This window comes from Enhydra lutris, unplaced genomic scaffold, assembly GCF_002288905.1.
Source record: "Enhydra lutris kenyoni isolate GAN:26980312 unplaced genomic scaffold, ASM228890v2 scaffoldscaffold2, whole genome shotgun sequence".
Taxonomy (NCBI): Eukaryota; Metazoa; Chordata; class Mammalia; order Carnivora; family Mustelidae; genus Enhydra; species Enhydra lutris.
The window spans coordinates 6,525,342-6,551,632 of NW_019154086.1; the positions used below are offsets into that span (position 1 = coordinate 6,525,342).

The 26,291-nt window shown below is 39.0% G+C and overlaps 1 protein-coding gene across 2 annotated transcripts in view; it reads left to right on the forward strand.

Moving 5' to 3' along the window:
* LOC111150208 (enoyl-CoA hydratase and 3-hydroxyacyl CoA dehydrogenase) overlaps nt 1-26,291 on the forward strand; it is a 48,518-nt gene that overhangs the window by 6,309 nt on the left and 15,918 nt on the right. For both annotated transcript variants that reach the window (XM_022507628.1, XM_022507636.1), the window contains exons 3-5: nt 6,120-6,292; nt 10,175-10,286; nt 18,891-18,995. In XM_022507628.1, coding sequence (XP_022363336.1) covers nt 6,120-6,292; nt 10,175-10,286; nt 18,891-18,995 — 390 coding nt within the window. The remainder of the gene's footprint in view (nt 1-6,119; nt 6,293-10,174; nt 10,287-18,890; nt 18,996-26,291) is intronic.

Here is a 26,291-nt window from a genome sequence, read left to right on the forward strand (position 1 = left end):
TTCTAATGGTTTGTCTCCCTCCCTGGTTTTGTCCTGCTTCATTTTTCCCTCCCTTCCCCTACGATCCTCTGTCTTGTTTCTCAAATTCTTCATATCAGGGAGATCATATGATAATTGTCTTTCTCTGATTGACTTATTTCTCTTAGCATAATACCCTCTATCACATCATTGCATATGGCAAGAGTTTGGGTTTTTTGATGGCTGCATAGTATTCCTGTGTGTGTGTGTGTGTGTGTGTGTGTGTGTGTGTGTGTGTGTGTATACTACATCTTCTTTATCCATTCATCTGCTGATGCACATCTAGGCTCTTTCCATCATTTGGCTTCAAATAAATAGAATCTTAAAAAAAGAAAGCAGATAGTAATATCTATCTTAACAGGTTTTTGTGATGTTATATGAGGTATATCTGGAAGTGTAGTGCCTTCCTATATCAGAAGATGTTCAGTAAATGTTATTTTTTATTTCACACAGCAACTTGAAATGGAGTTCATTTTTCTTCTGAAGGTCACCCATCTCAGGGACCATGACAGTCTTTACTGGGTTACTCCATGAAGATGCAAAAATATTGAAAACATACGGCAAAAGAATCTGAAATAGGGATTCAGTGGTATTTGTGACAACTTTTCTCCTTTTCCCCACTGAATATGTTTATGCCCTTTGACAAAATCACGTGGATAGGAAGGTCTACGTGATCTTACTGCAGCCAAGGGAATTTAATGTATGTTCATTGAAACCTGAGAAGAAATAAGTATTGGAATCATAACAATAAAGAAATGTATAAATGTTAATCATTATAGTAGTTACCAGTTACCTTGCCTACTGTGTGCCGGTTGTATAGGTTATTTACTTATTAATAATGAAAGCAGTATTTTTACACATATTATATTTTAATCCTCAGTAAATCTCCATTCACGGGTGAGAAAGATGAGCCTGAGAGAGATTAAAATACTATTATTAAAATACAGTTATTAAATGGCTTACTTTGTTGTTTGAAAAGTTGAGATCAGGAGCCGAAGATAGTGACTTTGTGGCATGGAAAGAGGGATCCCAATTATGTAGAACTTGATTACTTCTTTGTAAGAAAGGAGGTAGAAAAGAGAGAATGTAGTTAGAGCTCAATGACAGAAAAAATTATTCTAGAAAAGCATTAGGAGTTGTTAGACTTTCATTAAATTTGTCTCAATAAATTTCACTTAGAATACATTCACTGACAACAATGTCATTAAACTAGAAATCAATAACAAAACTATAACTAGAAATACCCATACATTTAGAAATTAAATTCATTTCTTTTTTTTTTTTTTTAAAGATTTTATTTATTTGACAGAGAGAGATCACGAGTAGGCAGAGAGGCAAGCAGAGTGAGAGAGAGGAGGAAGCAGGCTCCCTGCCGAGCAGGGAGCCCGATGCGGGACTCGATCCCAGAACCGTGAGACCATGACCTGAGCTGAAGGCAGAGGCTTAACCCACTGAGCCACCCAGGCGCCCCTAAATTCATTTCTTAATAATCTCTGAGCCAAAGCAGAAATTGTAATAGAATTTAGAAAATATTTTGAACTAAATGATAGAGAAAATGAGACATATGTAACTTGAAGGATACAGCTAAAGCAAAGTTAACAGGAGATTTATTTATTTATTTATTTATTTTTTAAAAGATTTTATTTATTTATTTGACAGGCAGAGATCACAAGTAGGGGGAGAGGCAGGCAGAGAGAGAGGAGGAAGCAGGCTCCCTGCTGAGCAGAGAGCCGGATGTGGGGCTTGATCCCAGGACCCTTTGATCATGACCTGAGCCGAAGGCAGAGGCTTTAACCCACTGAGCTACCCAGGCACTAACAGGAGATTTATAACCATAAAGGTATTTATCAGAAAAGAAAACAGACTGAAATATAATGAGCTAAGCATCTGTATCAAGGAACTAACAAAACAAGCCGTGAAATAGACCCAATAAAGTAGAAGGAAGGGAATTATGAGGAGAAATTAATGAGATAGAAACAAATGTGATTCAAAATTAGGTCAAAATTAGTTCTTCCAAAGACTGGTAAAATTGACAAACCTCTGGAGAAGACTGATCAAGAAAAAAAAGAGAAGACACAATATACATGAGAAATGATGAATGGGCTATCACTGCAGATGCTGTAGCCATTAAAAAAGATAACACAAATATTATGAAAATATTATGGCTTCCCAATATGACTCATGAGGAAATAGAAAGCCATTAAAGAAATTGAGTCAGTAATCAAAAATCTCACAAAATAAACTCTAGCCACAGGTGACTCTTGGCAAGCCCTAACTAAAAAGTCAAGGAAAATATTATTCTAATTTTACACAAATTTTTTTTTTTTAGGGAATATAAAAAGAGGGAACACTTCCCATATTAGTTTCCTAGGGCTGCGGTAACAAATGACTTAAACTAGGTGACTGAAAACAACAGAAATCTGTTCTCTCATAGTTCTGGAGGGTAGAAGTTCAAAGTCAAGATATCTGCAAGGCCATTCTTACTCCGGACGCTCTAGGGAAGAATCTTTTCTTGGTGTCCTCTCGCTTCTGTGGTTGCCGGCAGCACTTGGTGTTCCCTGGTTTGTTACTCTCTCACTCCTATCCCTGCCTCTCGCCCACGGCCCTCTCCCCTGTGTCCAGACTTCCCTGAGCTGAGACAGATCCATGCTTATCCAGTACGACCTCATCATTACTCAATTATATCTGCAAAGACCCTATTTCCAAATAAAGCAAGTGTCATAGGTTCAATCCAATACACTTTCCAATTCATTATGTGAGACTAGCATAACCTTGGTACCAACACCTGTCAAGGCCTGTATGAAAAAGCAAAATTTGTGAATGAAATTTGCAATGGGGAAAAAAAAAAGGCAAAGTGAAAGGCCAGTTTCATTCACAAAACTAGATATAAAAAATCTTGAGCAATATATTATAAAATTGAATCTAACAAAGAATAAAAAGTAGAAGACATCACCTTTTCCCCCAGAAATACCAGATTGGTTGAACATTAGAAGATTAATTTATTTTATTCTGTTAAAAGATTGGAAAAGAAAAAACATGTGATTCTTTTTTTTCAAGAAATGCAGAAGAAAACATTTGATAACATCTGACACGTACTAAAAATAAAAATTCCTGGTAAACTAGGTATAGAAAGAAAATGTCTTAATCCATTTTGGAAAATCTACAGCAAACATCAAATAAAATGATAAACTGAAAGCTCTCCTTCTGAGAAAGGAACAAGACATGGCTAGCTGCTATCACCATTTCTGTTTGACATTGTGCTTCAGGCCCTGGCCAGCCCAGTAAGGCCAGAAAAACAAATGAGAGGTATAGGGATTGGAAAGGAAAAAATGAAACTTCATTATTCAGAAGATATGATAGTGTTTGCAGAAAATAAAAATAATCTATTAGAAAACTACTAGAATTAATATGAGAATTTTGCTGGATATATAATCAATATCCAAAAATTAGTTACATTTCTATATGCCAGAAATACACAGTTAAACAGTGAAATCACTGTACTCTTATCTGTGCCTTGGTTTCTGTAAAATGGGATAATAATACTAACCTTATGCTGCAAGTGGAAGGAGGTATGTAGTATAACATTTAAGAATATGGGCTATGTAGTTAAACTGCCCAAGTTCAAATCCTTTTTCTACCAGTAATTAACTGGTCATATGTTTGAACTAGCCACTTCACAGCTCAAAGCCTTAACTTCCTGACCTGTAAAATGGGGATTGTTAGACACTTAAACTAGGTGTTAAGAAAATTAAGTAAGAGAATATATCAAACTACTTAGCACAGTGCCCAGTGTAAAGTGTTTATCCAGTATGTGCTAATTGCTATCAGGATATAAATATTGTTTAAATCTAAAGTTACAGGGTGAAGTAGATCTTGTTTTTCTTAAGCCAAAAAGAAATCTATATAAGAACAATAGTAATAACACTAGATTAGAATAGGAATATGATGAATGGGTAAGAAAAAAACATAATGCTAGGTAAGGAGCAGGTAGAAACAAAAACATGAATAGGCTGAATATGAAATGATTGCTTTAACTTTTTAACTTATACCAATAAATAAATAAATAAATATTTATTTATTTATATGTCATATACTTATATATTAATTATATTTTATATATCTTAAATATTATATTTATAGTATAAATATTTATATTAATATAATATTAAATATAAAATATAATATGTAAATTATATATAATATATTATATAATATATTAATAATAGACATATTATATATTATTTATTTTTATATATTTATTTATAAATAATTTATATTTATTTATTTATTTGAGTGCAAAAAGGTGATTTTATTAAAGCCCAGGGACAGGACCCATGGGCAGAAAGAGCTACCGTTTTTGCTTTTTCAAAGATTTTATTTATTTCTTTGACAGAGAGAAAGAGAGAGAGAGCGCGCGCGCAAAATCGGGGGAGTGGCAGGCGAAGGGAGAAGAGAGCTCACTGCTGAACAAGGAGCCTGACATGGGGCTTGATCCCAGAACCCTGGGATCATGACCTGAGCGGAAGGCAGATGCTGAACTGACTAAGCCACCCAGGCACCCTTGCTTAATGTTTTTAAAGGATAGATAATGCTATAGGGAAAATGCTCAGTATTTATAATGTTATGTGAATAAAGGAAAATATGAAAAATGACGTTATAGAATGCTCTCAGTATTGTTAAATGTATATTACAGTAAATTTTTGTTTAATTCAAAGTCATTTAAGAAAGGTGTTGAGATTAAAGGCTAAATAAATAGCTTACTGAAGGTCACAAAGCCATTTACATATATGCACTGGGAAACAACTAAGAATTCCTCCAAAATATTACATTGTTATCTCTGTGTGGTGATTTTTGAGGTGGTCTTTGTGTTTTTAATTACTTTGTATATTTTTAAAATTTCCTGTAATGCATGTTTTGTTTTTTTAAGATTTTATTTATTTATTAGAGAGTGGGAGCACAAGCAGAGGGAGCAGCAGAGGGAGAGGGAGAAGTGAGCTTCCCACTGAGCAGGGAGCATGACTCAGAGTTGGATCCCAGGACCCTGGGGCTGACCTGAAGGCAGATGTGTAACCCACTGAACCATCCAGGCGCCCCACATGTGTTATTTTTATGATTAGGAAAACATATAAATGTTGTTACTTTTTTTGATCACAAAAAAAATCTATTATGAAAACATAATTCCAAGCTGGTTGATGAACATGTAATTCATAAATATGTATGTTTTTCTGCTGAAGTTTTATGTTGTAATGCCTTCATGCTCTTAACAAAGATATGGGTCTAACTTGCTGTGAATAGGGTTGGTGAGCAATACCATGCAAAAGATTAGGAAGGGCTGGTTCAACCTCAGAATCTCTGTTCCCCTTCTCTGGGCTTTTTAACCTTTTTTTTTTTTTTTTAAGATTTTTATGTATTGATTTATTTGAGAGAGAGAGAGAGAGAGAGAGTACACATTCAAGCAGGGGAGAGGCAGAGGAGGAGGAAGAGTGAGAGGGAAAGAATCTCAAGCAGACCCTGCTGAGTGTGGAGTCTCACCTGGGGCTCAATCTCATGACCCTGAGATCATGACCTCAGCCAAAACCAAGAGTCAGCGCTCAACCGACTAAACCCAGGTGCCCCCTGAGCTTTTTAATTTTTATAAAACATTTTTTTAAAGATTTTTACTTATTTATTTTAGAGAGAGAGCATGAGTGTGAGAGGCAAAGGGAGAGAGACTCAAGCAGACTCCATGCTAAGCAGGGAGCCCGATGTGGGGCTCGATCCCAGGACCCTGGGATCATGACCTGAGCTGAAACCAAGTCAGACACTTAGCCAACTATGCCACCCAGGTGCCCCTTAATTATTTAAAGGTAGGGTAGCTACCTGTCATATAGAAAGACAGACTTCAGAAGATTACAGGATTCCTGATAAAGATTTGGGGATTTTCTCTCATGTTGTTCTACGTTTTCCAGGCTGTTCTTTCTTCGCTGTGTGTCCACCCAAAAGATAAAATGTTTCATGGACCCTAAGAGTCTGAGATTCCTTGAGAGTTGTCTGTTACCTTATCACTATATAACAGAGCCCAAGTCTTTCTCAGCTTTCTTTTCCCTTGTCTGTGTCCTTAGGGGCTGATATCCACAGCTTTGGTACACCAAGAATGTCTGACCTCGTCCTGGGACATGTAGTAGATGAAATACAGAGAAATGAGAAGCCTGTGGTGGCGGCTATTCAAGGCCTGGCTTTAGGAGGGGGACTGGAGCTGGCCCTGGGCTGTCACTATAGGATTGCCCATGCAGAGGTAACAGCTAAAACTCCTTATGGGGCCTGGTGTGCGGGATTTTTCTTTAAGGCAAAATCTAAATGCTATGTATGCCTCAGAGGTGTTCATTTTAAAGGACGAGCTCACTGGGTAACAACTCATGTATTTTCAGCACTGGTTTTTCTGCTGCTGTGCCCCAGCACAGTGGAAGTAGTTGTTGAAAATATGTCTATTCCGATGGGTGAATAGCTATTACCCTGAGCCCCGTGACTGTCCCAATTGATTCCCCTTACCCTATCCCTTGGGTCTCCCTATGATCTACCACCTAAAGGGAAAGTCCTGGGTCAGTACTGGGCCCCCAGGACTCTGCTCCAGTAATATGGCTCAGGTCAGGTTCCTCTGAGCCATGTTCATGCAGTATGAGATAGAAAATAGTTTGACTATCATCCTGAGTATGTGTACTGTAAAAAAAAAATTCTTTTAAGATTTTATTTTTTCTTATTTGACAGAGACAGAGCAGGAGAACACAGGCAGGGGAAGCAGCAGACAGAGAGGGAGAAGCAGGCCCCCCACTGATCAGGGAGCCCAATGTGGGGCTCGATCCCAGGACCCTGATCTTGGATCATTACCTGAGCTGAAGGTAGTCGCCCAATTGACTGAGTCACCCAGGTGCCCCTAAAATTTTATGTCCTATCTCAAAGGTTTCAGTTTTGTGGTCCCTCATAATTATCAGTCCCTAAGAAGACAATTTTCTATTTGAAAATAGCACAAAACTGTAAATCCATTTGTTTCTGTAGATAGATACAATTTGGGCTATTAGATATGTAGATGAAGTCTGTGATACCAGTCTTACAATGGTAGCGTTTTTGTAAATAACATGGTTTTCTTTTTCTTTTTTTTTTTAAAGATTTTATTTATTTAAAGATTTAATTTATTTATTTGACAGAGAGAGACACAGCAAGAGAGAAGACAATTAGGGGGAGTGGGAGAGGGAGAACCAGGCTTCCTGCTGATCAGGGAGCCCGATGTGGGACTCAATCCCAGGACCCTGGGATCGTGACCTGAGCTGAAGGCAGACGCTTAATGACTGAGCCACCCAGGCGCCCCTATAAGTAACATAATTTTCTAATGATAATGATAATACCGATCATTGTAATAGACTAGAAAATACAGGAAACTGTAAAGATATAAACTAAAATCACCCATAAACTCACAGTACAGAAATAACTACTATTAGCATTCTATTTTGTTTTCTTCTGGTCTTTTTCCTACCTAGTATTTTTTTTCTTACACCTTTTTTTTCTTTGCTATCTTTTAAAAAAAATATTTATTCTAGAGAGAAAGAGAGTACATGTGCTCATTTGTGTGCATAAGTTGGGGGTGGGGGGAGAGGAAGACAATCTTCAGGCAGACTCCCACTGAGCTCAGAGCCCTGCTCAGGCTCCATCTCATGATCCATGACATCATGACCTGAGCCGAAACCAAGAGTCAGACACTAAACTGGACCCTTAACCAACGGAGCCACTCAGGCACCCTAAATTATCTTCATTTTCAAAAGCTAGTTTTGCCAGGTATAGAGCTGTTGTTTGATAGGTTTTTACCTGAAAGTAGGTTTTTACCTGAAAGTAAAAACACTGAAATGCTTTGAATACATCATCCCATTGCCTCTTGGCCTCTATGGTTTCTGATGAGAAATTTGCTGTTATTCTTATTGTAAATAGTCCTTAAAACTATCATTTTAAATGGCTACATAATTTTGTCTTATAGCTATACCATAATTTATTTGTTTCCTTAGGGCATTTTAATTTTTTTTAAAAGATTTTATTTATTTATTTGACAGACAGAGATCACAAGTAGGCAGAGAGGCAGCAGAGAGAGAGGAGGAAGCAGGCTCTCCAAGAAACAGAGAGCCCGATGTGGGGCTTGATCCCAGAACCCCGGGATCATGACCTGAGCCGAAGGCAGACTTTAACCCACTGAGCCACCCAGGCACCCCCCCCTTAGGGCATTTTAATTTTTATAAAGGCTTATGAATAAAGACGTATATTCTAAGTGCTCCTTTTTATGTGTCCCTCTTAATGTGCCTTCTGCACACCGAGTGCAGATCTAAGTTATGAGCAATAAGTCAGCTGGGGATGGGGATGAATAGTGGTGGAAAAAATCATGACTGACTGTTAGGAAAGCCTTGTGTGAGAGAGGCTCAGATATTTATTTTGGAGCTGTGGGCATTACAATGTGGGTAAATGACAGTCTGCATTAAAGTGCTTTCCTCTTCCCATCCTGAACCTAGAAGATGACTAACAGAGCTCTAGCCTTTTTTTTTTTTTTTTTTAAACAGAGGGAGAGCATGTGTGCAGGGGTGGGGGGTGCTGGAGTCGGTGGGGGGGATGGTGGAGGGCAAGCAGTGCAGACAGACGGAAAGGGAAAGAGAGAATCTCAAGCAGGCTCCATGCCCCAGCATGAGCCCAATGCAGGGCTTGATCTTACAACCCTGAGACCATGACCTGAACTGAAATCAAGAGCCAGACACTTACCCAACAGAGACACCCAGATGCCCCAAGCTTTACCCACTTTTAAATAGCCAGGAGAGGCATGTGATAAAGGACTCAAGCTCACTCTCTTGTCTGGACTGAGGTTGTTGCCTGATTATTTTTCTGCAATAGCTTTATTGAGATATAATTCAAATACCATATAATGCACTCATTTAAAGTGTACAATTGAATGGTGTATTAGCATATTTACAGAGTTGTGTAACCATTACCACAGTTGATTTTAGAACATTTTATTATTCCAAAAAGAAAATTCATACTCTTTAGGAGTAACCTACCATCTACCCTCTCCCCCAGTCCTTGACAACCACTAATCTTTCTGTCTGTATGGGTTTGCCCATTCTAGACATTTCATATGAATGGAATCATACAGCTTGTTGTCTTTTATGACTGGCTTCTATCACTTAGCATAATGTTTTCAAGGTTCACCCATGCTGTAGCCTGTATTAGTACTTCATTCCTTTCTACAGCCTAATAATATTCCCCTGTATGGATATACCACATTTTCTTTTTCCATTCATCCATTGATGGACATTTGGTTGTTTCCATTTTCTTGGCATTTTTGAATAATGGTGCTATGAAAATTTGTGTACTTTTTTTTTTTTTTTTTTTTTTTTTTGGTGGGCATGTTTTCATTTCTCTTGTGTACATACCCAGGAGTGGAATTGCTGGGTCATATGGAGACTCTATGTTCAACATTTGAGGAACTGCCAAATTGTTTTCCAGAGTGTACCATTTTTTATTTCCACTAACAATGTATGAAGGTTTTGTATTCTCTACTTCCTCTCCAACACTTGTTATTGTCTGTCTTTTTATTATAGTCATCCTATTGGATGTGAATTTGTGGCTTTGATTTGCATTTTCCCGATGGCTAATGATATTGAACATCTCTTCATGTGCTTATTGGCCCGTTTGTATCTCTTCTTTGGAGAAATGTCTATGCAGAGCCTTTGCCCCCTTTTAACTGGATTGTCTTTATATTATTGAGTTGAAAAGCTCTTTATGTATTCTACATATATGATTAGCAAATATTCTCTCCTATTCTGTGGGTTGTCTTTTTTAATTTCTTGGCTGCCTCACTCTTTTAGGGCTCCATAAAGCTGTTTCTGGAGAATATCATTTTTGTTGGCCCAAACAACTCATAATGGAGTCAGAGAAAAAATGTGTAAGAAGTTAGAGATATGTTTCAGCATGAAGCACAGCTTTGTTTATGCTGTTAATTAAGTAGAGTGTGGACTCATTTTCCCTGTATAATATTTGCTGTATATTATGAAACAGTGTTTTCAAGAGTGTGGGAAATCCAAGGGAATGGTTGCCTTGATTTTACAGGTCATCTCATTCTTATGATCTTCATGTCTTCAAACTTTGATAGGCTCAAATTGGCTTCCCAGAAGTTACATTAGGAATCCTTCCTGGTGCAAGAGGAACCCAGCTTCTCCCCAGACTCATTGGAGTTCCTGCTGCACTTGACTTAATTACCTCAGGTCAGTACAAACCCTGCCAACAACTGTCTAGAGCGATGTGAGGAACTGAATGAGAATGTAGAGAAATTCTAGATTGGCCATTCCCTACTCATGTAATCTTAAGAGGATACCTCAACTTCTTTGACAATTGATTTTTCTCATCTGTAAAATGGAAAGAGTACCTTCCCTGAGAGCTTCTCAGACATTACCATGAAGACCACTTGTAAGTGCCTTCTAAATCAAAGTGTGTACAAAGCACCAATTATATAGTTCAAGTGTCCACACACAGACACTGGTATTCATATAAGGTACATTATATTCAGACTCAATTTAGAAATTGTAATATAAATAAAAATTAAAACCAGAATTGTCACAGAAAGATTTCGTGTGTCAGTGTGGAAAAGACTGAATTTTTCCTTTTACAGGTATTAAGATTTTAGCTACAAATAAAGATTGTTCTCTTACACTAGGGAATGTGAACAGTACAACACTATAAAACATTTAAACACCCTAGATTTACCAAATATTGCTGAGACTTTTAAAGAGATTTCCTACTGAGGTAAGGTTGGAAGAAAGAGTCATGTTTTGGTTGACGATATTTCTTCAGGTCAGGAATTTGGGACTAGCTTAGCTCGATTCTAGCTCAGGGTTTCTCATGAAGTTGTAGTCAAGACATTGACTGGAGCTGTAGTCATCTGAAAACTTGAGTGGGGCTAAAGGATTTACTTCCAAGTGGGTTCCCTCACATGGATGGCTAGTGGATGCTGACTGTTGGCAGGAGGCTTCATTTCTTCTTTATGTGGACCTCTCCCTACAGCTGCCTGAGTGTCTTCACAACATGGGCGGTGGCTTCCTCTGGAGTCAGTGATCCAAGACAGAACAAGGTGAAAGCTGTGATGTCCTATGACCTAGCTTTGGAGTAATGCACCATCTTTTCTGATTGATTATGTATATACATAACAGATATATAATATACATGTATACATCTATACATGAGATATATATAATATATATGTATACATAATGTACATATGATCTTGCTTATAGAGGTCTTCCCTATTCAACATGGGAGGGGGCTTGAACACCAAGAGGCGAAACTCACTGGGAGTCACTTTGGAGGCTAGCTACCACAACTGTATACTCACACACATGCCTACCTATGACGTAAGTCACGTAAATAGTAGGTTAGATGGAGATAAGTGCCAAAGAGAAACATAAAACAGAAAGTGGGAATATTGGGGCGCCTGGGTGGCTCAGTGGGTTAAGCCACTGCCTTCGGCTCGGGTCATGATCTCAGGGTCCTGGGATCGAGTCCCGCATCGGGCTCTCTGCTCGGCGGGGAGCCTGCTTCCCTCTCTCTCTCTCTCTCTCTCTCTCTGCCTGCCTCTCTGTCTACTTGTGATCTCTCTCTCTGTCAAATAAATAAATAAAATCTTTAAAAAAAAAAAAAGAAAGTGGGAATATAAAATGTTAGGGATAGAGGAGTAATATTTTAATATAAAATGTTAGGGATGGAGGGGTTAAAAAGGCTTTCCTATGAAATGATATCTGGGTGAAGACCTGAAAGAGGTGAGGAGGCTTATTATGCCAACATCTAGAGGAAAGTATTCCACATGGAGAAAATAGCAAACGCAAAGCCCGGGAGGCTGTAGTATGCTTGGAAGTATCAAAGAACAGCAAGAAGGTTGATACAGCTGGAGTGAAGTGAGTAAGGGGAAGAGACATAGGAGATGAAGTGGCATCATATAGGGCTTTGAAGATGATAGAATGGGACTTTGGCTATTCTTCTAAATGAGGCAGAAAGGCATTGGAGTGTTTTGAGCAGGGGAGTCACAAGCTCTCATTTATGTTTTTTAAAAGATCACTCTGGCTGTTGAAAATACATTAACTGGAGGTAAGAGCAGAGGTAGGAAGGCTACATCATGATTAGCAACCTGCTCTAATCATCCAAGGGTGAGATGAGGAGAGCTGAGACCTGAGTGGGTAGCCATGCAAATGGTGAGACATAGTCAAATTCTGCCCATGTTATGAGGGGAGAGCTAGCAGGATTTTGTGACCCATCAGAAGCAAGAGGTGCAAGAAAGAGGAGACGGAGTGATTCTGGTGGCCTGAGCAGCTGAAAGGATGGTGACATTGAGATGGGGATTGTTGCTGGTGGGGTAGGTTGTAGGGAGAAATCACAAGAGCTTACTTTGGGACATGTTAAGTCTGAGAGGACTATGGGACATCCAAGTGGAGATGTCAAGTAGGCAGTTGGACAAACTGGCTGGGGTTTAGGAGAGAGGTCTTCTGATCTCCTCTCGGCCTCCATTTTCTTATCAGTAACAATACCACACGGTTGTTTTAAAGAATAATGAGATTACAGGACTTGCTTCTGGTAGAATAGCTGCCACACAGAAAACATTTAATGAACAGCAACTGTGACAGGCCAAATAATGCCACCACCACCACCACAGATGTCTTTGTCCTCATCCCCAGAACTGCTGAATATGTTACCTCACATTCAAAAGGGACTTTGTAGATGTGAATAACTTAAGAATCTTGAGAAGAGAGATTATTCTGGATTTTTCAGGTGGGCCAAATTCCTTACAAGCATCCTTAGAAGAGGGAGGCAGGAGGTCAGAGAGGAGAGAAGATGTTGCCAGCTGGCTCTGAAGATGGAGGAAGTGGTCACAAGCCAAGTGATGCAGGCAGCCTCTGGAGGCGGGGAAAGACCGTGCAATGGATTCTCCCTTAGAGCCCCCAAACAGTTTTGCTGACCTATTTCAGACTTCCAAACTAAGCTAAGCTAAGAAATGTGTGTTGTTTTAAGCTGCTACGTTTGTGGGAATTTGTAGAGGAGGCTAATACAGTACCTCTTGATAATGAAGCCATTAAGACTGTTAGTCTTTGGTTTGGAATTTTTTTTTTCTAACAGAGTATGCTAAAAAAAATTGTTATTGAAAGTCGAAGATCCCCTGCTGCTGTTAATGTTGAAAAAAAAAAACACCAACTTGTTGTGCCCATAGGAAGTTAATAAGTAAACAGATTTAGATTAAATTAATGAGTAAATAGCTAACCTTTTTGGATCTTCTGGAAACCGTTAGAGAGCTAATTCTGGAAAGTGAAGCAATTAGGACAACCACCATTGCTTTTCCACACTTCCCTTAAAATGCTACCTGAAAACAGCTGAATCTTTCCCAGTAACCGCAAAAGAGAAGCTTGAGCCCACTCTGATTCGTTGCCTGGTGTTCTCTGTCCAATCAAATGACAAGGATACAGTGCCCTGCTCTTCTGTTTTTTCTTTTTAGGGTTTGTCCTCCTTGTTCACTGAACAGCATACAGAGTCTCTGCTCTGTTCTTGTAGAGCTTTGCTCCAGCCCCTGAATTTCTTTATGGTCATTCCCAGGACAGGGGACTCTCAGGCTGTAGACTTTGAGGAGATACTTCTTAGTACCTAGAATAGTAAGGGAGATGTTGTGAGTGGCATCCTTATCCTACCTGCTTTTCAGGTGGGTTAAGTTCAGGTGAGTTTTCTCCGTATTTGAACAAGATATGGAGGGTAAATTTTAGTAGCCAGAGCTCCTAAGTAGCAATAATATATATCAGCAAATACAATTCAGGGACCCAAACCCACAGACAAACAAAAAAAACTTAACACTGAGCCCCAAACCTCTGAAAATATTCCGTCGTGTTAAAAGACTGAAACATTAATGTGAAACAGATGAAAGAAAATGAAAATCTTAGAAAATAATCTAACTTAGAAAATACTGCATTTGTTCAATAAGAACCCCCTGTCTAAAATCAAAACACTAGGCCAAATAACTTCTTTTCAAAGCAATGAAAAGAGGACTTGATCGGACAGACAACTCAATCAGCAAGTGCAGGATAAATAGAGATCCGTTTTTGAAATTCAGAATCTAACATAAAAATAGAGAAGGTATGTATTCGAGGTCTCTGCTTTGAATAACAAGAGTTCCCAAAGCATGAAGCAAAAAGGTGAGAAGTGGTAACCAAAGGAAAAAACAGAAGAAACTCTTCAGATATGAAATGGAGCCAGAGGTCACATTTCAGCAAGTTCACCATTTTCTTGGAAAAAATGATGAGATTTCAATTGCCTGATGTATCTTTGGTTAAGATTTTAAACTTTCAGTAGATGGAATCCTGCAAGCTCCCGAAAGATAAAAACAAAACAAAAGATTACTTTCAAAATAACTACGATTACTCCAGCCACAAATAAACATTAACTATAGGGAACATTGGTATACTATCCTAGTACCCAAGGTTCTGAGGCAGAGCTGGTGTGTATCAAATCAGATCATACGCAGTTCTAGTACATGACTGTTGCATACGCTTGTCATATTTTTTTTAAAGATTTATTTATTTGTCAGAGAGAGAGAGAGATCACAAGTAGGCAGAGTAGCAGGCAGAGGCAGAGAGAGAAGCAGGCTGCCCGCTGAGAAAGGAGCCCGATGTGGGACTAGATCCCAGGACTCTGGGATCATGACCTGTGCCGAAGGCAGCCACTTAACCGACTGAGCCACCCAGGCATCCTGTACGCTTGTCATATTTTATTATCCTTACATTATTATCATTTTATTTTATTTTATTTTTTAACGATTTTATTTATTTGAGAGAGAGAGAGATCACAAGTAGGCAGAGAGTCAGGCAGAGAGAGGGGGAAGCAGGCTCTCTGCTGAGCAGAGAGCCCAATGTGGGGCTCGATCCCAGGACCCTGAGATCATGACCTGAGCTGAAGGCAGAGGCTTAACCCACTGAGCCACCCAGGCGCCCCCATTTTAAAGACTGTATAGAATCCTAGGATGTAGAATCCTAGTCTGTAAGATTCTGTACAGTCTTTAAAACAACAAGCCTATTCTAAGAGTCTATATGATCTTTAAAATGATAATCTATATCAGAAATTCTGAAAGTGAGGTCCGGGTACTCCGGGGAATGCCTAAGACCATTGGGGGCGGTTCATGAAGTCAGAGCTACTTTCATAACAATTGGACGTGACTTGCCTTTTCCACTCTTATTCCCTCACACATGTATAGTAGAACTTTCCAGAGGTGGTTGTAAGCCATGTGATGTCAGAGCAGATGGAATGCAGAGCATATATGAGAACCCAGCTGTCTTCTATTAAGCCAGACATGAAAGAAATTTGCAAAATATAAAACAATGACACTCTTCTCACTGGACTTTTAAATTTTTGGAAATATAGTTACTTTGCATTAAAATGTATTCACATTAATGTTAACATTAACATTTATCCTTGTTATTATTTTTTAAAGATTTTATTTACTTGACAGAGAGAGAGGGAGAGAGAGAGAGCACAAGCAGGGGGAGAGGGAGAGGTGAAGCAGATTCCCCGCTGAGCAGGGAGCCTGATGCAGGGCTCCACCCCAGGACCCTGGGATCATGACCTGAGCTGAAGGCAGATGCTTAACCAACTGTGCCACCCAGGTGCCCTATCCTTATTGTTTTAAAGTGATTTAATGAAGAAACATTTTGAAAGTTTTCAGTTTTAATTTCTAATATAGTAAATATTGATAGAAATGATCCACATAAACAAAGGCTTTTTGGAGTCCTCCATTATCTTTAGGAGTGCAAAATGGTCCTAAGCTTAAAAAGTTTCGGAACTGCTAATTGAAATCCATTATTTTTTTTCTGACACAGAAACCACCATACAAAACTATGTGTACATGATCCAAATTAGAAAATAGTATGAGTCTATGTGCCTAAAAAATGCTGCTTTTTTCTTTTAAATGCTGGGGAGGTGTTATAAATCTGTACAGAGTATGAAAGGGTAGCTAGAAAAACTAAAAGTATTAAATTTCTTGATTTTCAATAAATTAAATTAGAAATTGTCTTAAGTTAAATGGTATGATAAGTACACTTTTAAGAATGTACAGTCTGTTAACTATCTAATGTAAAATTCATAAGAGGGTGCTTATAATCCAATATACTACAGAATTCAAAGCACGTAAGCTGTTCATTCTGTGAAAGATCAAATAGAAAGGAAGTAAAGCAAATAAAATATGGGGGAAATTATGATAGTGTGAAATGAGTCTGTAAAGTCCAAGGTTTACAAAAATTGAAGCATGGGGGGGGAATATTGAGGAATCTTGTGTCTCTGTTTTCATCATTAAGTCTCAAAGGCAAGCATATTTTGGGGGAAGTCAGGAAGAAATCTGGCTTCTTTGACAAAAATGAAGTGAACAAGGATTGCCTTTTCCAAAGCACTGCTGCTTATAGAAATACCACTATTTTTAACTTGATGAAGAGAAGAAGTACGAACAGTAAGGATATGATGGATTTTGATTTGCATAGAAAAGGTCACAGTGAATTAGAAGAAAACTAACATCAGAATCATATATCTATCCTTTTAAATTGTACAATTTTAGGATGACCTTAAAAATGACATTGGAAAGGATTCCATGTAGAAAAAGATTTTCTAAAGATTGGAAAAGAAGCCATGAAGAACCTTGGAAACAATCAAGATTCCCCACTTTGAAGAAGAGAAGTCTCAGCTTCAGTTACCCTGGGTCTCCTTATAGTAGCTCTTGGCAAGGTTCTCATTAAAGTCCCCTGGACCCTGGTTGTTGTCTACACTGAGGGCAGCAAGAGAAAAAGCAAGTTTAAGTTTGAGCCTGAATATTCGGGTTGTACATACAGAGCTGGATCTTTAGGCCCTTGAAACAGAATCAAAGAACCCAGAATCTCACTGACTTTGTAAGAACAGTCGTGCTACACCTCCACTTGTGTGAAATCCAGGCTGAAAGCAATCATTACAGCTGAAGAAATTTGCACCTCTGGCTAGCTCACAGTACCTACACACTTGCCCCAAAGAGCCTTTTTGTACTCAGGTTTCCATTTTCCATTTTGTCTGCCATTGGTGCCCTTAACCTGGGCAGGCTGAGTCACTCACCCCTTACCCAAGTGTTCTTTTTTTGTTTTGTTTTGTTTTGTTTTGTTTTTTTAGGGTCTCCACTTTGGACTCCCTTGTAAAGTTAAGAATGAGTCAGGGAAACATTAAAAAAGGCTTACTAAATATAGCCTAAGCTGATATCTAGAATCGTAACACCAACAATGGAGTTAACACTTTATTTTTTTTTTTTTAAAGATTCTTTAATTTATTCATTTGAGAGAGAGACAGAGAAAGCACAAGCAGTGGAAGAGGCAGAGGGAGGAGAAGCAGAGTCCTTGCCAAGCTGGGAACCTGACATGGGGCTCAATCCCAGGACCTGGAAATTATGACCCAAGCCAAAGGCAGCCGCCCAACCATCTGAGCTACTCAGGCATCTCCCCCGACCCCCCTGCCCCAGTGATCTTACACACAGGAGACTTGACACCTGCAGCCACTCATCCACTCCTCACCCCAGGAGGAAATCAGGGAGCCTGTTTTCAAGGGCACTTCTTGAAAATCGCCTAAATAATGTTGCAGAGTGGCCCCTGCTGGAAATCACTGAACTGTCTATCAGATCAAGAAAACCCATTTGTAACTCTCTGAAGCACTACTAAGAACCCAAAATGGAGGGTGTGTCTCAAAGATGATATAAACTAACGCTGTGTGAACAGCTAGGACTGTGGCATTGTTGCCCTCAAGACTGATTTGATGATCACTTTCTGCAAGGCAAGATGGTACTGGCAAGAAAGCAAGTAAGGTGTTACTGTCTCCTTTCTTTGACCCTGTGATAAGGGGTCCTCGTATCCCTTAACCTGCTACTTCAGAATATTCAGATTAAATTACATATTTATACCTAGTGAAGAACTCAGGACACCGCCGGACAGTAGATGCTCCTGGTACCACCGCCATCAGACACTAGATGTCGCTAACTGCTGCTTAGTGTCCTCACTGCAGGCTAACACCCCACTTCCGAGCCCTGCTTTCACCAAACTTGGGGTCATGGGCCACACCCTACCTGAATAGATCTGAAGGAACAATTGTCTGATCACTTCTGCCTCCCTTTTAGCTGCTGTAGTAAAAGGCAGGGCTCTAAAACTCACATTATAGCAACTCCACAAAGTTGCTGGCTAGGCAAAAAATGACAGAAGTCCACCCCATTTAGCCCGTGTAATTTTGATTATAACATAAACAGTGCCAAATTAATAATTTCCCTGTTTACCCAACTATATTCGTGTTTCAGGTCTTTTTTTTTTTTTTTTTTTTTTTTTTTGGTAATCAGTGTTGGTATGTATGTCGGTGTGTATTGGTGTAAGAGAGGTACGTCTGCTTTGCTGCTGTTACCATATTATTATTCTCAAAAATCAATCATTTCTTCTTTAGAGATGTATCGTTTACAAAGTACTTGTATAGTGATTTATGGAATATAAAGAAAATGTATTATTCTCACTTGATACTCAGAATTACCGAGGTAAGCATAATTATTCCCATTTGCCTAGAGGGAAGGGGGGTTCCCGTACAATTCTTCACCATCACACAAACAGTAGTAGAAGGTAGAGCTGAAGCTTGAATTAAGTTTTCTTGTTACCTATATAGTGACCTTTCTACTGTAAAAGTCAGTGTGTTGCTTATTTATATCATTTAATAACAGATGTTTGTACCTAGGACAGATAACCTTCCTACTAGAGAGAGTCATGCTTTTGCTTTAACCTCACATTGTTCTTTGTATCGTTTTGTTTTAGGAAGACATGTTTTGGCAGAGGAAGCACTCAAGCTGGGTATTCTAGACAAAATGGTGAACTCAGACCCGGTTGAGGAAGCAATCGAATTAGTCCAGAAAATTTCTGGTAAGAAGAATATAATGAAAATAGCACAAGATTGGAAGGAAGCTAAGCTTTCATTTTTTAAAATTTTTTGTTCATTATTTTTATTAACATATAATGTATTATTTGTCCCAGGGGTACAAGTCTGTGAATCGTCAAGCTTAAACAATTCACAGCCCTCACCATAGCACATACCCTCCCCAATGTCCATAACCTGACCACCCTCTCCCTCCCCCAGCAACCCTCAGTTTGTTTTGTGAGATTAAGAGTCTCTTATGGTTTATCTCCCTTCCGATCCCATCTTGTTGCATTTTTTCTTTCCCTGCCCCCCAAACTCCCAACCCTGCCTCTCAAATTCCTCATATCAGGGAGATCATATGATAATTGTCTTTCTCTGATTGACTTACTTCACTCAGCATAATACCCTCTAGTTCCATCCACATCGTTGAAAATGGCAAGATTCCATTTCTTTTGATGGCTGCATAGTATTCCTGTGTGTGTGTGTGTGTGTGTATCACATCTCTTTATCCATTCATCTGTTGATGGACATCTAGGTTCTTTCCATAGTTTGGCTATTGTGGACATTGCTCTATAAACATTCGGGTGCACGTGTCCCTTCAGATCACTACATTTGTATCTTTAGGGTAAATACCCAGTAGTGTAATTGCTGGGTTGTAGGGTAGCTCTATTTTCAGCTTTTTAAGGAACCTCCATGCTGTTTTCCAGAGTGGCTGCACCAGCGTGCATTCCCACCAAAAGTGTAGGAGGGTTCCCCTTTCTCCGCATCCTCGCCAACATCTGTCGTTTCCTGACTGGTTTATTTTAGCCATTCTGACTGGTGTGAGGTGGTATCTCATTGTGGTTTTGATTTGTATTTCCCTGATGCTGAGTGATGTGGAGCACTTTTTCATGTTTCTATTGGCCATCTGGATGTCTTCTTTGCAGAAATGTCTGTTCATGTCTTCCGCCCATTTCTTGATTGGATTATTTGTTCTTTGGGTGTTGAGTTTGCTAAGTTCTTTATAGATTTTGGATACTAGCCCTTTATCTGATATGTCGTTTGTGAATATCTTCTCCCATTCTGTTAGTTGTCTTTTGGTTTTGTTGACTCTTTCCTTTGCTGTGCAAAAGCTTTGATCTTGATGAAGTCCCAGTAGTTCATTTTTGCCCTTGCTTCCCTTGCCTTTGGTGATGTTTCTAGGAAGAAGTTGCTGCGGCTGAAGTCAAAAAGGTTGCTGCCTGTGTTCTCCTCAAGGATTTTGATGGATTCCTGTCTCACATTGAGGTCTTTCATCCATTTTGAGTCTATTTTTGTGTGTGGTGTAAGGAAATGGTCCAGTTTCATTCTTCTACATGTGGCTGTCCAGTTTTCCCAACCCCATTTGTTGAAGAAACTGTCTTTTTTTATTGGACATTCTTTCCTGCTTTTTCGAATATTAGTTGACCATAGAGTTGAGGGTCTATTTCTGGGGTCTCTATTCTGTTCCATTGATCTATGTGTCTGTTTTTGTGCCAGTACCATACTGTCTTGATGATTATAGCTTTGTAAGAGCTTGAAATCTGGAATTGTGATGCCACCAACTTTGGCTTTCTTTTTCAACATTCCTCTGGTAAGCTTTCATTTTAATAAGGGATTCCTTAAATATCTTATGGTATATCCATGTGATAGAATATGATAGAGGTTTAAAATGAATAGGAAACTCTACATATTGATATGTTATGAATGCTCTGACAAATTGTATTATTAGGTGAAAAACACTACAAATTGGGGGCCATGTGTGGCTCAGTTGGTTAAGTGTCTGCCTTCGGCTCAGGTCTTGATCCTGGATCAAGCATCAGGCTCCCTGCTCAGTGGGAAGTCTGCTTCTCCCTCTGACTCTCCCCCATCTTGTGCTTTCTCTCTCTCATAAAAATAAATAAAAATTAAAAAAAAAAACTTATACATCATTGTGTATAGTGGTTCACCATTTATGCAAAAAGGAAAGGGGAATGGGACTGAATGTCTATATGGGGAGAGTGTACATATGTAACTGTTCATCTACACATGAGATATTTCTGTAAAGATTCACAAGAAATGATTAATGGTTGCCTCTAGGAATGGGGCTGGTCAGCCAGAGAAGCTGTTGGAAGAAGACTTTTCGTTGTTTACACTTTTCATTATTTACCCTTTTGTACTTTTTGAATTTGTATTGAAATAATGTATTTTCTGTAAGAAATATAATAAAAATGAAAACAAGCAGGGCGCCTGGGTGGCTCAGTCATTAAGCAGCTGCCTTTGGCTTAGGTCATGATTCGGTTCCTGGGATGGAGCCCCACATCAGGCTCCTGCTCAGCGGGAAGCCTGCTTCTCCCTCTCTCACTCCCCCTGCATCTGTTCCTGATCTAGTTGTCTCTCTCTCTCTCTCTGTCAAATAAATGAATAAAATCTTAGAAAGAGAAGGAGAGGAAGAAAGAAAGGAAGGAAGGAAGGAAACAAGCAAACAAACATTTCAGCAAATAGAAACAAGCCAACCAGGATGCCTGGGTGGCTCAGTTGGTTGAACATCCAGCTCTTGGTTTTGGCTCAGGTCATGATCTCGGGGTTGTGAGATCAGGCTGCACTCTCAGCAGGGAGTCTGCTTGAAGAGTCTCTCCCTCTGCCCCTCACCCTACTCTCTCTCAAATAAAAAAATAAATCTTGAAAAAAAAAGAGAAAGAAACAAGCCTCTGTAATTTGCCACAATGAAACCATAGTTAGGTCTCAGCAAGCTATCTTTTCTTTCTCTGGCTGGTTTCTTACTTTGTGGATTCATGGCATTCCTTTAAGAGTTCTTGGGACTGGTGCTCCTAGAGTTTTCCCTTTTTCTTTTTTTCAACTATTCCTTTTCACTTTATGGAGATTGGCAGCAAGATGGGGAGGGTTAAAGAGTGCCAAAAAAAATAATCGGGAGCAGTGTTGGGTCACAGGTAGAGCGGCGTGTTCATCTTTCTGCTTGGTGGTAGGCAATGGCTCAGTGTCATTCAAAGGCATTCTTTTGAAAAAGTCATTCTTTTGTGGACCCTGGCAGGGACCAAACACTTCCCTGAAATAATCTTTCTTTTTGTGGCTCTAGCCAGTTGCGGTTTCAATGCAACTGTAAAAGCTTGAACTGGAGAGGCCAGGGACTGTGGGGCGAAAATCCTGGTGACTCATAAAGAGAATTAGCAAGTCTTTGCCCAAAAGGGAATGAGTCTCCTGGTATCTTTCTCTGCCTTCCATACAATTGTCTCCAACTTTTTGTCACCAATTTCATCGTACCTCCCGGGAGGCTTTATTGTCGTGTTAGAAGTCACTAGGTTGGCTGACAGCAAAGGCTGTTTGCGTTTGGAGATCTGTACACGAGTTTTTGGTTTGGGCCTTGTGATAGACTCATGTCTAGCATTGACACCCACGGCTTCAGTTTGTAAAGAACTAGGTCTCGACAGGAAGTTCTTTTCCTTAACTGATTTCCCCAGATCAAGATTTGAGAGTTAAGTAAATAAAAGAGATAGATGAGGATTGTAGTCTAGTAAATTATAAATGGTCTGTTTTAATTTTTAAAATCTGACTTTAAAAATAATCTTTAAATGAGAAAACTAAACATCAAGTTGATTTTTTTTTAATTTATAAAATGTATAAAATGGCTTACTTGCTCTCAGCAACATTGCACAGTTTGTCCACTTGGTGGCATCCAAATATTGAGAAGGAATTATCTGCCTTTTCTTTCTCTCTTTTTTTTTTTTTAATCCTTTGCTTTAAAATTTGGTAGTTTACCTGTTAACAGTAGGGAAATGATTTTTGGCTTTGGATAATTATGTATAACTATTTTAAATCATAATTATGAAGACTATACAGAAATATGTAAAATTGTGTATAAAAATGTCTAAAATAGAAATTTACATAGATTCTATAATTATAGCTGTATAGAGTATGAATATAGCCAAAAATTTAAAGGAAATATGCAAAAATGAAAATAAGTTTTTTTTCAAGAAATTTCATAGTAATCTTTGCTTCTGTTTTCATTTCTTCAAGCTTTATTGGGGTATAATTTACACACAATAAAATCCACCCATTTCAAGTGTAGAGTTTGATGAATTTTTGTAATTGTTTATAGTTGTGTAACTACTGTCACAATCAATATATAGTTCTATTACCCTAAAAAAAAGTATTTTCATGCTTCTTTCCAACAGATTCTCTTCCCTTCCCCTTCGCCACAGATAACCACTGACCTACTTTCTGTTACTATAGTTTTATTTTTTTAGAATTTCATATAGTTGGAATCACAATATAGTATGTAGCCTTTTGTGTCTGACTCCTTTCACTTAGCATAATGTCTTTGAAAATGATCCATGTTGTTTCATGTAATAATATTTCATTCTTTTTTATTACTTAATAGTATTCCATAGTATGGATATCATTGTTAAATATTGGAAACAACTCAAAAATCTCATTTTAGGGGATTGTTTACATAAAAGATGGTAGATCACAATGAAGCAACCCCATTCAGCCATTAAAATGTCCATATTTAAAAAAATTTTTTTGTTTTTTTTTTTCAAAGATTTCATTTATTTATTTGACAGAGAGAGAGGGATCACAAGTGGGCAGAGAGGCAGGCAGAGAGAGAGGGGGAAGTAGGCTCCCCACTGAGCAGAGAGCCTGATGTGGGGCTTGATCCCAGGACCCTGGGATCATGACCTGAGCTGAAGGCAGAGGCTTTAACCCACTGAGCCACCCAGGTGCCCCTAAAACTTCCATTTTTTAAAGAAAGTTGAAGAACTTGGGAAAATGCTTACATGTAATATTATAGAAAACAACAGATAGGAAATTGCACAATTGTATGTGTACATATGAATATTTGCATAAGGAAATAAACTAACAAATTTTTGTCAATGGTTGTATTGGGTGGCACATAATGAAGACTTAATTTTTTTTTAAAGATTTTATTTATTTATTTGACAGATCACAAGTAGGCAGAGAGGCAGGAAGAGAGAGAGGGTAGGAAGCAGGCTTCCCGCCGAGTGGAGAGCCCAACGCGGGGCTCGATCCCAGGACCCCAGGATCATGACCCGAGCCGAAGGCAGAGGCTTCGGCTTTAACCCACTGAGCCACCCAGATGCCCCAAGACTTAATTTTTTAAAAAAATTATTTATCTTGGGGTGCCTCGGTGACTCAGTTGGTTAAGCTTCCGACTCTTGATTTCAGCTCGGGTCATGATCTCAGGGTTGTGTGATTGAGAGTTCCAAGGAGGGCTCCAAGCTCAACAGGGAGCCTGCTTATTTCTCTCTCTCCCTCTCCCTCTGCCCGTCCCGCTGTACACATACTTGCGTTATGTAAAGAAATATTATTGCATATTTTTAAAGAAATAAATATTTTTTAAAATGTTTATTGGGGCTCCTGCCTTCAGCTCAGGTCATGATCCCAGGGTCCTGGAATCAAGCCCTGCATCGGGCTCTCTGCTCAGCGAGGAGTCAGCTTCCCCCCTCTCTCTCTGCCTGCCTCTCTGCCTACTTGTGATCTCTCTCTGTCAAATAAATAAATAAAATCTTTAAAAAAATATAATAGTTTAAAAAAATGTGTATCTTTTCCTCATATCTGAGTCATTAAATTTACCCAAAGGAAAAAGTGATGTCTGGCCAGTGTGGAAGAGGGGCAGTCTGTTAGAACTGGGCTCAGGACCAAAGTCAGGAGACCTAAATTATAGTCTTGACCTTCTACAGACCTTTCAAATCAGCTTTTGGGGCTTTATCAAGAAAAGGAAAAGACTCCATAAAATTAGTTGGTTTCAAACCCTGTTCGGAGACCCAACAGGCTGTAGGGGTTGGGCTCATTTTTTGTTCTTGCTACAACCTGGGCAGCTCCACTATGTCTCTTTTGGGGGTTAAGTCTTAGAATCCCCATGGGAAACTCTGGAAATTTTACTGTTTGATGTTACTTATTTATTTTTCTTAGAGAGAGAAGGAGAGATTACATGAGGCTGGGAGCAGGGAGGGGCAGAGGGAGAGAGAAAATCTCAAACAAGCTCTACTCCCAGCTCAGAGCCTGAGGAGGGGCTCACTCTTATAACCCTGAGATCATGACCTGAGCCAAAAAAGAGTCGGACACTTAACTGACTGTGCTACCCAGGCGCCCCTGTTGTTGCTTTTAAAATGAGTTCCACTATTTGGAATTCTATGATTCCTTGGTGTTGCTTTGTAAAAAGGAAATACCAGAGATACAAGGTGGGGAAATAGTGCAACTCAACAAAGGACTATCTCATAGAATCATATGTACATTTGCCATTTATTATCTTACAAAATGCACAGCGTAGGCAGATTTATTTATCTTGCCTTTCATTTTCATTGTGCTTTTCCTTTCTGTTTGTTCCAGGCTTTCCTTCCCTTCTCCTCCTTCTCTTTTCTAGTCTTTATTTGCTTTTAAATATAGCTATTAGTATGTGGTTATTTGCCAGAACAAAAATGATGGATTGACTTGAAGGAGAGGCTCCCCAAAAATCTTTTTTAAATATATATTTCTATTTTATAATGGGTATTTGTGAGTATACTAAAAACCACTGAACGGTAAACTTTAAAATGGTGACTTTTATGGTATGTGAATTATACCTCGATTTTTAAAAAGAAGGTATTTATTTATTTTAGAGAGAGAGAGTGTGTGTGTGTGAGTGGGGGCAGAGGGAGAGGGAGAGAGAATCCTCAAGCGGACTCCCCACTGAGCACAGAGGCCAGCTTGGCCTGAACTGAAATCAAGAGTCAGCCACCTAACCAACTGAGCCACCCCAGTGCCCCTATACTTCGATTTTTAAAATACATGTAAAATTTGGATTCTCCTTTCCCATTTGTAAAAATACTCCATTAATTAAGCCTATTCCCACCCCATTCCTATGTCCTACCCCCAACCCCCGATCAACTTCTTCAGCTGAAATATTGACTTAAAAATAATAATAAGGATATATATATACATATGTGTGTGTGTGTGTGTGTGTGTGTGTGTGTGTGTGTGTAAAACATAATAATAACAAGGGAAAGATTAAGGAACTTAGTTTCCACATCCAATAGGAAAGGAGAGAAGGAAAGGAATTTCTAATAGTCCGTGTTGTAATCAGCAGTTTGGAACCAGTTAGGGTAGAAGGGCATTATAGGAAGTTAGCACGTATCTAAAAATATGACTTGGGGAGCATCTGGGTGGTTCAGTCCGTTGAGCATCCAACTCTTGATCTCAGCTCAAGTCTTGGTTTCAGGGTTATGATTTCAAACCCCACATAATATATATCATGTATATGTATTCATGGGAAGATTTGGGAAGTAGATGCCGATTTCTCTACAATT